Source organism: Miscanthus floridulus, chromosome 5 (assembly GCF_019320115.1).
Source record: "Miscanthus floridulus cultivar M001 chromosome 5, ASM1932011v1, whole genome shotgun sequence".
NCBI classification, from domain to species: domain Eukaryota; kingdom Viridiplantae; phylum Streptophyta; class Magnoliopsida; order Poales; family Poaceae; genus Miscanthus; species Miscanthus floridulus.
The window spans coordinates 95,637,270-95,652,424 of record NC_089584.1 but is presented as its reverse complement, the minus strand read 5'-3'; the positions used below and the strand labels follow the sequence as shown (position 1 = coordinate 95,652,424).

The following is a 15,155-nucleotide window of genomic DNA, read 5'->3' as shown; positions in this document are numbered from 1 at the left end:
TAGAAGAACATAATACTACTTTGCATGAAGAAGTTCATAGGCTAAGCAATCTCCTAGATCCAAACCATGAACCTCAAGCTGATGCAATGGACCCAGGTTTCATCCTTGCCGATGATAGTGAATTGGAAGAGGAAGAAGAAGAAGATCCGGAAGAATTGGTGATGGTCGATGAAAGTGATAATGAAGGCGGAAATGTTTCCAGAATGGATACCGAGCCCGAAGTTTGAAGTGATCGAGGGAAGGAGTAGAGTTGTGTAATAGTTAGTTCTAGTTAAAGTTAAGTAGTCTTGTTTAGATGCGGTCTTGTGTATAAATTAGTAAACCCTATGTAATGTGTTTTGGAGTAAGCTCTTGTGCAATTCAATAAAGACTTGTGAGTAAAGTTTGATTTGTTATGAACAGATGCGTCGTACACGGGGTTCGCATATTCCTGGTATGTCACAAGATGAGGATGGCATTCCTAATCCACCACCAGTTCCACCAAATCTAGCTGATGCTATCGCCGCCCTTGTCAATGTGAATATTGAAAATGCTCGATTGCTTTGAGAGATAGCTCAGAGTCATCAGAATATGGTGCAGGGAAACCATGGCTGCAATCATAATTGGCATGAAGCTACATATGTTGATTTCACAGATATAAGACCACCGGTGTTCACCAAGGCAGATGAACCACTGGAGGCTAATGATTGGCTTTGGACTATGGAGCTGAAATTTGATCTTATTCCATGCACAGAGTATTAGAAACCTGCGTTTTCCACCCAACAACTTCAAGGAGCAACAAGTGCTTGGTGGGCAAACTTAGTGGCTATGCAACCAGCTGGCATTCCAATAACTTGGGCTGAGTTCTGTACTGCCTTCAGAGCCCACTATATTCTAGAAGGAGTGATGGCTATGAAGCTGGATGAGTTCCTTGCTTTGAAGCAAGGGGATCAAACAATGATGCAGTTTGTGGGAAGATTCAATCACCTGTCACAATATGCATCTAAACATGTCAATGCTGATGCTAAGAAGAAGAGGTGGTTTATGAGAGGTCTGAATACCAAGCTGTAGACAATGATGACTACTTGTACCAATGTCACTTACCATGAGGCAGTGAATATTGCAATTGCTTCAGAGGAAAAGTATCAGCAACATAAGGAGATCAAAAAGAAAAAGAGTGTGCCATCTAGATCTTTTGGTGGAAATCAAAAGAGGCAGAGGGTGATTTATCATCCAGTAAACCATTATCGTCCTCCTTATCGTCCACTGAAGTTTCAAGCCGGGCAACAATCAAATGTCCATCCCACTACAACTTATCAAAATCCACAACAGACTAATACTTCTAGGGTTCCTACTTCAACACCCTAGGGTCACAAGTATCCCTATTTCAATTGTGGCAAGCCTGGTCATTTCTCGAGAGAATGTCCATATCTAAGGCATTCTAATCCAAATTATCAGAAGGCCCCTGCCAATCAACAACAGGGTCAAGCATAGAATAAGAACAACAATCAGAATGTTCAGAAGGGCAAAGATGAAAGGAAGACAGGAAGGGTTTTCTATATTCAAGCCAGGGAGATTCCTGAAGGGGAGCTAGTGATGATAGGTATATTTCCTGTTGCCAATCATCCTGCAGTTAGGCTTTTTGATTCAAGTGTATCTCATTCATTCATCAATAGAACATTTATCATGAAGAATGAAATTCCAATTAGGGCAATAAAGGAAAATTTCTTTATATAGTCATCCGGGGGACGTCTGTGTACTAAGGAAATGGTATACCAGGTACCCATAACCCTGGGTGGGCATATTTTTCCCACTACCATGATTATCCTAAAGGATCAGGATATAGATGTAATCTTGGGAATGAATTGGATGTATCAGCATAAGGCTGTTATAGATGCTTTGAATAGAACCATAAGGGTGAGTTTGCCAGATAGTACTTCTCAACTTCTTATCCAACTTCAACCTTAAGAAGATCAGTGGGCAAGGTTTGTGCAACTGTCATAAAAGATATTAGAGATATCCTGGTAGTGTGTGAATTTCCTGATGTGTTTCCTGAAGATTTACCCGGTCTACCACCAGATAGGGATATCCAGTTTAACATAGAGTTGAAACCTAGAACAGCTCTGATTTCTTAGAGAGCTTATAGGATGCCACCCAAGGAATTAGCTAAGTTGAAGACTCAGTTGCATAAATTGATTGATAAGGGGTTTATCCAACCTAGTTCATCACCTTGGGGATGTCTGGCAATTTTTGTGAAAAAGAAAGATGAGACCCTAAGGTTATGTGTTGACTATCATCCGTTGAATGAAGTGACCATCAAGAAAAAGTATCCCTTACCTCAGATAGATTTGCTTTTTGATCAACTAGCCACTGCCAAAGTTTTCTCCAAGATAGATTTGAGGTCAGGCTATCACCAAATCAAGATGAAGCCTGAAGATATTCTCAAAATGGCATTTACCACAAGATATGGATTATATAAATACTTGGTAATGTCTTTTGGTTTGACAAATGCTCTAGCTCATTTCATGTATCTAATGAATTCAGTATTCATGCCTGAGCTAGACAAGTTTGTAGTGGTGTTTATAGATGACATTCTAGTATATTCTAAGAATAAGGCAGAACATGCGAAACATCTTAGAATTGTTCTAACCCGCTTGAGAGAACATCAACTATATGCCAAGTTCAGCAAGTATGATTTTTGGCTTAAAGAAGTACAGTTTCTTGGACATATCTTGTTAGCTGAAGGAGTTGCTGTTGATCCAAGCAAAGTTAAGGATGTGCTTGATTAGAAACCGCCAACCACAGTTCATCAAGTTCGAAGTTTTCTAGGATTGGCGGGGTATTACCGTCATTTTATTCCAGATTTCTCTAGAGTATCAAAGTCCATAACTGAGTTGTTGAAGAACCAAGTCAAGTTTGTCTGGTCATCTAATTGTGAAGAGGCTTTCTAGACTTTGAAGAGACTGTTGACCACTGCACCAGTATTAGCCCAACCTGATATCGAGAAGCCGTTTGATATTTATTGTGATGCTTCGAGTATTGGTATTGGATGTGTATTGATGCAAGAAGGCCAAGTCATTGCCTATGCTTCCAGACAACTAAAGCAACATGAAGAACACTATCCCACTCATGATCTGGAGTTAGCAGCGGTGGTCCATGCTCTGAAGATTTGGCGGCATTACCTGCTTGGTAATATGTGCCATATTTATATAGACCACAAGAGTTTAAAGTATATCTTTACTTAGTCAGAATTGAACATGTGACAAAGAAGATGGTTAAAAATGATTAAAGATTATGACTTGGAGGTACATTATCACCCAGGTAAAGCAAATGTGGTTGCAGATGCCCTCAGTCGCAAAAGTTATTGCAATTGTCTAGCAGTAAGAACAATGGGATTGACTTTATGTCAAGAGCTGGAGAAGTTGAATGTAGAGGTAATTCAACAAGGTAGTTTGACCAACATAATTATTGAAGCCAATATTCAAGACCAGATTATTGCTGCTTAGAAGGAAAATAAGGGTATAGCCCATATCAAGGAAAGAGTTAGGAATAGAAAAGCAGAATGCTCCAGCATAGATGATGAAGGTGTGCTATGGTTCAAGGATCGCCTGGTGGTACCAAAAGTTCCTGAGTTGTGATAGTCAATTCTTTAAGAGGCACATGCTACTAGGTTATCTATCCATCCGGGAAGCAACAAGATGTACCATGACTTGAAACAAAGATTTTGGTGGACCAAAATGAAGATAGAAATTGCTAGATATATAGCTAAGTGTGATACTTGTCAAAAGGTGAAAGCTATACATTTGAGGTCCGCTGGAGAGTTACAACCATTACCTATTCTAGCTTGGAAGTGGGAGGACATTAGTATGGACTTTATTGTTGGTCTACCCAAGACATCAAAGGGATTTGATTCAATATGGGTGATTGTAAATCGACTAACCAAATTAGCACATTTTCTTCTAGTCAAGAGTATATACCCCACTGTCCAATATGCCAAGATATATTTAGCAAGAATCATGAGTCTCCATGGAATACCAAAGACCATTGTGTCCAATAGGGGTACATAGTTTGTCTCCAGCTTTTGGAAACAATTTCATTCTTCATTGGGTACCAAACTACTGTATAATACAACTTATCATCCACAGACTGATGGTCAGACTAAAAGAGTTAATCAAGTACTTGAAGATATGTTAAGGTGTTGTGTCCTTAACTATTCCAATAAGTAGGATGAATGCTTACCTTTGGCCGAGTTCTCATACAATAATAGTTATCAGGAAAGCATTAGAATGGCTCCATTTGAAGCACTCTATGATCGTAGATGTAGAACATCACTGAGTTGGTCTGAACCCGGAGAAAGAAGGTTCTTTGGAGTTGACCTTGTGAAAGAAACAGAAGATAAGGTTAGGTAAATACAAAGTAATTTGAAGATAGCTTAGTCCCGACAAAAGAATTATGCGGATAAACGATGTAGACCATTGGTGTTTAACAAGGGAGATTTTGTGTATCTGAAGTTATCACCAATGAAGGGAGTTACCCGTTTTGGTGTTAAAGGCAAGTTGGCACCTCGATATATTGGACCATTTCAAATTTTAGAGAGGTATGGAAAAGTGGCATATCACTTGAAATTACCAGAACATCTATCAGTTGTACATGATGTGTTTCATGTTTCTCAATTGAAGAAGTGTCTCCGAGTGCTTGAGCAGAATGTTGAGGTTGAAGGAGTGGAACTTGAATCGGATTTGACTTATTCCGAATATCCTATTCAAGTTTTGGATCAGAAAGATCATGTTACTCAAAGGAGGACAAACAAGTTCTACAAAATACAATGGAATCAACATTCAGAAGAAGAAGCTACTTGGGAATCTGAAGATTACTTGTTAGAAAAATTTCCAGAGTTTCTTGCATCAATATAGAAGAATGTTAGTTTTGCTCTGTTGTTGCGAACCATGTTTGTAAAGGAACCTTAGTTGTTTAATGAACGGGTTTTGGATGTTTTTGGATTGACACATTTCCTTTTCCATTACTTATCCTATGACTTTGAATCTCAGGACGAGATTTCTTTTAGGGGGAAGGATTGTAACACCTCGGGTGTTTTAAATACTAAAACCTGCCATGTCATCATATGCATTGCAAAGCATTTGGCCTTAGTGAAAACTTTGATATGCATACACTAAAACAAGTTTATATTTATGTTATATGTGTTGCCTTGTATGGTTTGGATCCGGTTCAAAGTTTTGTTTGGATTTGAATTTCCGAAAACCCTAATTTCCAGCGATTTGTTTTACCCTGAAAAACCTAATTCAAAATCAAAGTACATTTTGGGGTTGAGCCTTAAAGCAAAAGTGTAGAGCTTGTCGAGTTGTACAAAGTTGGTTTTTGGAGTTTTCAAAGTTATTTAGAAAAATTTGAAGTAATTTGAAAAGGCGTAATTCTTTAAATGTCCCATTTATGAATTCAAATTTGCATTTCAAAATGTAGACCGAATTAGGGGGTGGTTATAAAAGCAAAGTTGTTGAACTTTGAATTTTGAATAACTTTTATTTTGGAGATTTTTGAGTTGTTACATAAATTTGGGAGTAAATTGAGTTTCAAATCGGACGGCAATTCTGTAAATTTGGTGAACAGTGCTCGCCGCTTAAGCTACACCGTCGGCGACCTTCTGCTCGGTTCTAGGCGTGCCTGTGGCCGCCCTTGGCTTTGTGCTGGCGCGAAGAAGGCCCTACGTGGCTTCTCTTTGCTTCCTAGCCATCTTTAAAGCCCTGGTGCCATCGCCGTTCGTCTCCTTTCTATTCCTCTGCTTTTCCCGTCGCCACCGCTCAACTCCGGCGAGCCCACGCCGTCACCGTAGTGCTTCATCGTCATAGCCAAGCCTGTCCTAGCTCCGTATTCTCCTTGCAAACCTAGTCCTCTAGCCGTTGTTGCCTGATTGCGCTAGGAAACACCGCTCGTCTTCTTTCTTCTTCATGGCCGGCAGCGACATCGTGGTGTGTGCGTCGCCGTGGCCAGCGCGCTACGGTCTGCCTCTGACCTTGCAAAGCCTTGCTTCAGCTTTGTCTCGATGCCGTGGTGCTTAATACCTTGTTGCTTGATCATTTTGTCCACCACAGTCGCCGGAACACCGCCACCGACGATGTTTTGCTCTGCCGTGTTTGCTCAGATCGTCGAACCACCTTGTTGTTGCTCCTTCGGCTCGGTCTTTGACTCCAACGCGTTTGGGGTGAGCTACTAGTGATTCCTGGACCCTTTGTTTAACTACTACCGATCTCCTATCGTCAGCGTAGCACCACCATGCAATCACGTCCGCCATGGCCGGCGTCAGGCTTGAATCGTGTTGTAATTGAGTTAGCTAGTGTCTCCAATCGATGCGCCGTGATGTTGTGATCGTGTTGGTGACTTCGCTGTCGCCGGTGACCTCGCCGTCGGCGAGATTTCGCCGGTCAGAGCCATCGCCACCACGATCAACGTGGGAGGTAGGTGATGACATGCGGGGTCAGGGTGTCAGTGGTGGGTTGATTCAAAATGGAATTTTTTCTATTTTTTAGATTTGAATAAATAGTGATGTGATTTGTTATTTTTGTGTAGAATTATTTAGAGCTCCAAAAATTATGAAAATTTTTGTGTGACCTCTCTGTGATGCATATTATTTAGCAAAAATATGAAATGTTGTTTTTAGTACATTTTGAATGTGATAAAAATTTCTCAATTAATTAATAAATGAGTTTTCATGATTTTTCTAGGCTTATTTATTTATCCAAAAATTATGAAACTTGTTTTGCCACTTAGTTATCATGTGATGAACCTTAACTTGTTTTGCCACTTAGTTATCATGTGATGAACCTTTACAAAAATTTTGAGCTCAATTGGAACAAGTTGATTTATTTCATAATTTGTAATTAAATAATTAATTCATAAAAGTAAATAGTAACCTTTAATGATTTAGGTTTTGATTGAATTTTGGATTGAGTGATGACCTTGGGTCATTAGTTGATAATGATCCTTGGCAATGGCATTAAGTGTTACAAAAAAGGTTTAGTTAGTTTGACTTGTAACTATACCGCGAAGGAAAGTTGTATTCAAGTTGTTAATTTTGCATCCATCATCGAGCATCATATTTTGTATCTCGCATCATGTTAAACATGGCATTGTTACTATGTGTAGTGAACGAAGGTGAGCAGGTGGCAGTTAATCAAGTGGTTGAGGAAGTTAATCCACCTGTTGAGGTAGGATTTGATAATTGTGGGACGACTCCGGATCCTAACTTTTCCGTCAACGAAGGCAAGCCCCGGATGCATTTAAACCTACCTTCTGATTTACAAATTGATTTCGCTTTTGCTTTTTTTTACTACATTAAGTGATTAGGAGTTAAGTGAAAACCAAATTGGTGCATTACCAACCTTGTTTTTCCATATCTACCCTGTTACTAGTTTTAATTCGTATATACCTAGTTATGCTTAGCTATGCTTAGAACGATGAAAGTCGGGTGATTACCTATCACCTGTAAATTTTAAATGGATCTTTGGTTACTTATGTTATCATGTGACATGGGAATGTGGAGTAATAAATCTAGACCGGGCGGACTCAGTTTGTGAGAGCCATAAGGCATGGAGGTCTTGTGAGCAGATTCTTTCCGCCTATGTCGATTAAGGTCCATCCATTGTTGAATTGCATGAGGTGAGACTTTGTAGTACTAACCACATACCCTGGTAAGCCTTAACTTGGTGATTCTATTATGAGAATGGCTACTCGTGCACTAGGAGTGGAGAGATGGCGGGAATAGCGTGTACCCACATGGCAATGGGCTGGAATTGTGGAGTATTGTATTCTCGGGTGGCGCGGACCCATTCTTGCTTTAGAGGACCTGAGGGTAGGTTGGTATATGTAGGTCGGGGACCTACATATGTCATGTGGTCTGGAATCCCTAGCTAGGTTATAATCGGTTCGAATCGTCGTTGCTCCTCGGTTATGGAGACTCAACTCACTGTTCATCATCGTAGTTTAATAACTAGAACTTGAGGATGGTTTGAGAAGGTGTTGGATATGAAGTTTCATGATCTCAATGCGGATTATGTCAGCTTTGTATATGATATTTATGAAGCTTTTAAATGTTAATATAAAGAATTTTGTTAAAGAGCTTTTACGCAAAAGAACTTTGATTGTTGCTAAAGCCATACCTTGAACCCATGATCCTACATTCCTGCGTTATAACAATTTTTATTTTGGTTAAGTCTTGTTGAGTACTTTTGTACTCAGGGTTCGTTGACCCTTGTTGCAGGTGAGGCTCATGAGCAGGTTTGCTTTGGACCGTGTGGCATGACTATTGTTCAGGTCGATGACGATATGCAAATGTGTGGCCCTTGGGCATGGCAGTTTAATTATGTGTTTTGTATTATGTTATAATGCCACTCCACTACTACTGTTTGTTTTAATTATCAAACTTAGTTGTATGGTTTGAATCTACTATTTTGTAAACTAAGTTATGGTAAGACTTCCGCTGATTTACCCTAGTGTAGATATTTGAATAAATGTTGTAATACTGCAATGACTCTGTAATGTGATCCTGCTCGGAAATTGTGGATGATTCGGGGTTCTCCAAGGACACCCGACAGTCTTCTTAAGTTACCGGGAACATATGCATAGATGTCAAAGGTCATTGGACAGTGACAGGTGCATGTGGACCCTATAATTTAGGAGGTTCTGTCACAGTTACAAATAGAAGGGAGAAAGATGGGGGTGCAAGAGGTCCGGTCGGACTCTGGTCTAAAGGGCCGAGAGTGACGGGAGCTCCGCTATATGCTAAGTGTCTGAGCATGTGCTCGAGGTTTGAACCTAGTGGTTCTATTGTGGTGTGTGAGTGAACTGAGGGATCTCTTTATTGGGAGAGAGCGCTTCCCCTTTTATAGGTGAAGGGGATGGCCTTACAAATGAGAGAGAGAGAGTACGTATGCTACTGTCTTGTTACCCACGCCGTCGGGTATAAGATGATTGTAGGCGCCCATAACACTATTAATGTCAGATGCATGAGGGAGGTTGCGTCGTCTTCTTCTGGTATGGTTGATGTCGGTGCCTGCTACACTATTGATGCCTAGAGGCATGTGAAGGGTTTTACCATGTTCGTCTGGTATGGGAGTTTCTGGGCGCCTACAACACTGTAGACCAAATATCAGCGTCCACAACACTGCTTGGGTTCTGACATGCCTAGAAGGTTGCAGGGCACTCTTCTGATATGCCCTATTGGTACTGTCCTGCAGGTCTTCTGACATATCCTGTTGGTACTGTCCTGCAGGTGTGCAGGGTACGGTCCTTGGTATTGCTGTTGACTTTGAGCATCCTGCTTTACTTGCTCCTCTTGTTTCCTCATCCTCATCGAGCGGGCGTCCTCGGTCGGTTGATCCCAGTCGGCTCCGACTGTGCCAGTCGGAGGAGAGCTGTAAGCAGAGGTTTTGGTGTATCCCTGGTCGGAGACGCGGGTCAGAATCGGAAGCGGTGTTTGGCCAGGCCTTTCGGTCGGAGAGACGGGCCAGAGTCGGACATGAGTGTTGTTCCTCCTTAGCAAGGCCTTTCAGTCGGAGATTAAATCTCCCTTCTGGCCTGTTATTTTGGTATTTGGGCCGGCCCAGGAGTTGCGTGTCATTCGCAACATCGTCTACTAGGCCAAGCCTTTGCTGGTGAAGCCGGTCCATGAGGGACCCCGAGTTTATGAACCCAACAGTAGCATTAATTGATGGAACTTGATGGATATGATGATGCTCAAATTAATACACCGAATATGATTACTAATGCTTGTTAGCTTAATCACGTGATTGCTCTAGTGCAGGTGCTAATCTAGAGATGCTTAATTGAATAGGTATTCAATTTGATGCTAAAGATATTAAATCTCCAAGTCATGTTACTTAAGTTTTTATGCAAAATGTTGTCAAGCTAACTCCACCGATAATGCCTTGTATACTCCTTGGTGTCATATTATTTCTGGTTTACGACGGGTAAGTCTAGCTGAGTACATTCTCGTACTCAAGGTTTATTCCCTCTTGTTACAGATGATATGATGTATCATGAGTACTGTAAGAACTGTCTTCATCCTGCCATGGATGAGGACTAAACCATAGGGCATGGTACTTCTAAGTTATTCTCTCTATTATGCTTTTGCTGGAAATGACCATGGTACTGGTATGTATTTGAACTAAGTGTGATGTTGATGTCAAACTACTTTGCTTACGCTATTTGAACTTGGTTTGAGATCCTTTATGATTTCATCAGACTACCGGGTTTATATGGGCTCAAGTATGATAGTTTGATCGCTTTGGTGATTGTTATTGTACTTGTGCTCTTATAAGTTAGACGGTTCTATTACACGACCCATCCGTTATGATGGTAAAAAGTTAAATATCTCTAATGCTACAAGCCTAATGCTTGTCAGTTTGTCATAGGCACTGGTTTATTCAGATACTTATGTATGCTGCAACTTTCTTCATTTCTGAAGAGAGAAAAATAAGACCAAATGACAGATGGTGTTTTGGCTAGCGTGTTTGCTTTTGAATTCGAGGGCACAACTTTCAGATTCATAAATTCATGAAGAAATTTAATGCAACATAATGCTTCCACCTGCATTCACTTCTCACTCGTATAGGCATGATGGGTGGCCTCTCGTCGATGCAAAATTGGGGTTCACCAAAGGTGGACTAAAAATTTTGACACTATTCTGTCACAATATTATGCAGCAGAGGATCTAAGAGCAATGCAAACGAAGTTCTTTATATGTACATGAAGCCAATATATGTTAAAACTAAGTGAATTAGAAAGCTTATAAACAAAGTAACTTCTTCATAGTTTAATGCAGCAAGATATATTACTAATTTACTACAAGAATATTCACTGCAACTGTGATGGCTTTAGTCTTTCACTGATCACTTTTAATCACAAGCAAATTGGATTGGCTAAGCACCAAGGAAAATTAAAATGAACTTATATACTCCCTCCATTAAAAAAATGAAGTCCCTTTAGTTTTTCCTAAATCAAACTCGTCAAACTTTGTCCAAGTTATAGAAAAATTCACCAAGATTTACAATGTCAAACTAATTTCATTAAACCTACTACGAAATATGTCATGATAATGCATTTATTTGGTTTCATAAATGTTAATATACGTTTCTATAAACTTGGTCGAAGTTAAAGTAGGAAGAAACTTAAACAACTTACATTTTGGATTGGAGGGGAGTAGAAGTAGAATATAAAAAACATTTAAAATAGTATATTATAATGGAATCTAAAGTCTACCTCATGGTTTAGGTAGGGACTGTTGATGTAACACATTCTATCTAGGGATAACTCTCTAGGCATATTCCAAACATTAAAGTCCTTTACCACCATCTCCCATGTTAGATTCAATTGACCCGAGCCTCTTCTTAAGTTCACATATTATTTTCGTGCCTTAGGAATCCACTATGCATTTGTGCCTCTAGGGGTCTATGTTGGATATGTCCAAACCATCTCAACTAGTTCTTGACAAGCTTTGTTCAATGGTTCTACCCCCAGCCTATCATGTCTATCGCCATCGGGGGCAGGCCTAGCGCAAGTCATGGGTATTCAGTTGAATACCCATTACTTTTGCCAAAAAAAAATGTAGGCCATAAAAAACTGTTTCTTTTTATCCTTAAATTTTTTTTTAATACACTCTTACAATCCTAGGCCTGAGTGCCTGACCCTTCGTCATTGTAACTCCATCCTTCCATGCATGAACACAAATCCAATGTAACATACACATTTTTTCGACACTTAGCAAATTGAACTTGTTGCAGGTTAGTAAGCCAACATTTTGCACAATACATCATCTCAAGTCTAATTACCATTCTATATAATCAAACTAAATTTGAAGCTTCGTGCATAAAGACCAACTGATCAACCCATGATAATATTTACCAGAAGTGTGAAGTAAAAAAATAATGCTTCAGGGTTCAACTGATCCATTGCAATTAAAGGATCTGGATTTGTCCATAGAAGGATTCATACAACAAAAGGACTGACTCATTTTCTCTAGCAAATACTCCTTAATTTGAATACTACTCGAAAATTCAATTCTTCATTTTACAAACTGAAACAGGATTGCTTATTGCAACTCACCATGAGTAGGCAGGGTGATCGTCTTGGTCAGCACATGCCAAGAGCTCTATTACAATATCGTTCATTGTAGGCCTGCTGTTTTTTTCTCCAAGACAAGCTATAGCAACTTGTAACATTACCATTGCTTGCTCAGGATTGAAATGACCTTGCAGTCTATGATCAACTATATCCTTCACATCTCCACTCTCAAGAAATTGCTTCAAGACCTGCACAAACTGTCTAAGCTCGATTTCCATCCCATCGACAGTTATCCCACTTGATATCCTAGTACCTGTCAAAATCTCAAGAAGGACAACACCATAACTGTAGACATCAACTTTTGCGTTGATCGGCAAGTTTAACGCCCACTCTGGGGCCATGTACCCCATTGTTCCTCTCATGTGTGTGAGCTTGAAACTTGAGCTGCCTCTCTTTGAGAGTTTGGCTAGTCCAAAGTCTGCTATCTTAGCTTCAAAATCTCGGGTCAGGAGTATGTTCTCTGGCTTTACATCACAATGGATTACCCATTCAAGGCACTCATGATGTAGGTAGGCCAAGCCTCTTGCTGTTCCCAATGCTATTTTGAATCGCTGGCTCCATGCAATTAGTCTCTCACTACTTAGATTGCCAAATAGATATCTGTCCAGTGATTCATTCTCCACATACTCATAAACCAGAAGTTTGTGGTGATCCTCGGAGCAAAAACCCCACATCCGTACTAAATTTATGTGATTGATCCTTCCAATTATACTCATTTCTGCCCACAATTCCTCCTGATTGTATGAGAAATTTGTTAGCTTCTTCACTGCCACTACTCGCTTATCTTCGAGTACTCCTCTGTAAACAATTCCAGAGCCCCCTCTTCCAATCTCTTCCTTGAACTTTCCTGTTGCTTCCCTTAACTCTTGCAGTGTGAACATCCTGAATTGGTTTGTTACCATCCTGTAGCCTTCCTCCATTGACTTGGGAATGTTTTGCTTGCTGGAAAGAAACCACCATCCTGTACCAATAAATAGCAGTACTAGGGCTCCAAATATTGCTGCAAACACATAATAAGTTGTCCAATTTTTATCGACACTGTACATGCCATACATACTTGAAGATCCTTCTACAATTTGAGGAATATTCCGGTTGCACGTGAGATGAGACTTTCTGGAGATTATGGATGTTGATATACCCAATTTTTTTGGTAGTTTTATATAGTTGTCACCAGGAAAATTTGGGTAGCTGTAGCCATTGAAGAGAATAACTTTGGTGAAGCAAAGTCCAGGTCCCGTTTTGTATGTGAAACCAGAGCAGGAGCAAATCTCCAAGCAAATCTTCTTACATTCTTCTAGTGAGATGGACTGGTTATAGGTCCGATCAAAGCCATAAAAGTCAGTATGTGGGAGCTTGATGAACTCAAAGTCTTCCACTTTGTAACTTCTATTGCAGCTTTTGATAAATTTTGGCCGGCAACCCTTTTTCCAATTCTGTTGGTCAGTCATCTCATATCCTGGTGGGCATGAGCAATGGAGACTTGGCAAGTACTTACATATCCCATTCTGTCCACATAGCCCGTGCACATTACACATTTTTGCTATAGCCTCCCATGTGACTATCCAACTCCCACTTGATGCATTCAAGCTGTACATTCTTAGGTTTCCATCATAATCTATTGTCAGTCTTCTCTTGGTTACAGTGCCCCAATCAGAAGACTTTACTTTAAGCAAATCACTTGACCGGAAATAACCTTCAGCATCAAGGACTGCAATTCTGGAGCTATTGTAGTTTGTCCGCCCATTTTGAAACACAGTATAATCTGCACTTGGCCAATAGATGCTTGATATATCTGGCCCATCATACATGAGGCGTAGCACATTGTCATTGTCAAAATAGAGGCTATTGTAACCAGATACTAACCTTGTTCCTTTAGTGAGTGGCTGAAAAGGAAGCAAGGTGTCAGTTGGTGAAGAGAAACTTCCCCACAAAATTTTGCCATTGGCATCTTTTATGACAAGGTTGCCGATGTCGAGAAGGACAAGTGTCGTGCCCTTGCCAGAGCTTGTCTTACTGTCCCAAGTCACAGTGCCATTGACATCAATCAGGACCAAGTTGCCATCATGGTTCAGCAAAACCATGGAGCCCCGACCATTTACAGGGGACTTGGGATTTGCAGACCACACAATGGTCTTATCAACGGTGTTGGTGAACCATATGGAGAAGGAAAAGGCATTCCTTCCAACTTCATAGAAGCCACATGAGAAATCACCATTTGGTGAGACAAGGAAGGTTTGTCTGTACTCTTCTACCAATAAGGATGAGCCAGTACTTAGCATCAGCTGGGGTGAAGCATATGAGAATGGAAGAATGGTGAGCATTGGAAGAATGATCAGAAAGAGGAATCTGGCCATTTTTCGTGGTATGAGAGATATGCTATGGTTCATCCTTTTATTATGTTTGGGCTCACAAGTCATAAACTTATTTAGCCTTAATCTAGTTCCCACTTGCTGCCTAGATGCTTTCGTTTAGTCAAAAATTGAATTCCTGCAATGACGTCAACACCTAAGCCAGGAATAGGTAGGTAATTCTTCACTGAGTCACCCATGGCGGCTTTGAGATGAATGCGATTGAATTAGTAAATTATTTAAGTTTTTTTCCCGGAAGGATGAAGTTCTTAACTGACCTGATGTGTTTCCTTCTGCTTTTGTAGGACATTCCATGCAATATGGTAGAAGTGTTTTCTTCAATGAAATACCTTGGTCATCTTTTCGTGTAGCATCATTTCTGTTAAGCTATCTGCCAGAGGTCAGTTCTTCGAATTGACAACAGAAGTTTGTTGGTGACATGCTGCCTTTTCTTGCTCAGTGTCAGCACTTCTGTAGTCATTAGTTCTCGTTAGGTCTTTCTGTGGGAGTATGCAAAATTAAAAGTTAGTCACTACTCCCTCCGTGTCAAATTAAATAAACTTCTAGAGTTGTCCTAAGTCAAACCATTTTAAGCCTGACCAACTTTATAGGAAAGAGCACCAAGTATCACTAGATACATTATGACATATATTTTCATAATATATTTATTTGGTGTCATAGATGTTATTACATTTT

General features: G+C 40.2%; 1 protein-coding gene across 1 annotated transcript; it reads right to left on the bottom strand.

Annotated features, from left to right (window-relative positions):
• Positions 1-12,089: 12,089 nt before the first annotated feature.
• On the bottom strand, positions 12,090-14,465 carry LOC136452671 (putative receptor protein kinase ZmPK1). Its single transcript, XM_066453259.1, has one exon. The coding sequence runs from the start codon at positions 14,463-14,465 to the stop codon at positions 12,090-12,092; it is 2,376 nt and encodes a 791-aa protein (XP_066309356.1).
• Positions 14,466-15,155: the final 690 nt, after the last annotated feature.

What these genes read in the sequence shown, in the direction of transcription:
- LOC136452671 (XM_066453259.1), bottom strand. Translation starts at nt 14,465, where the DNA reads ATGGCCAGATTCCTCTTTCTGATCATTCTTCCAATGCTCACCATTCTT.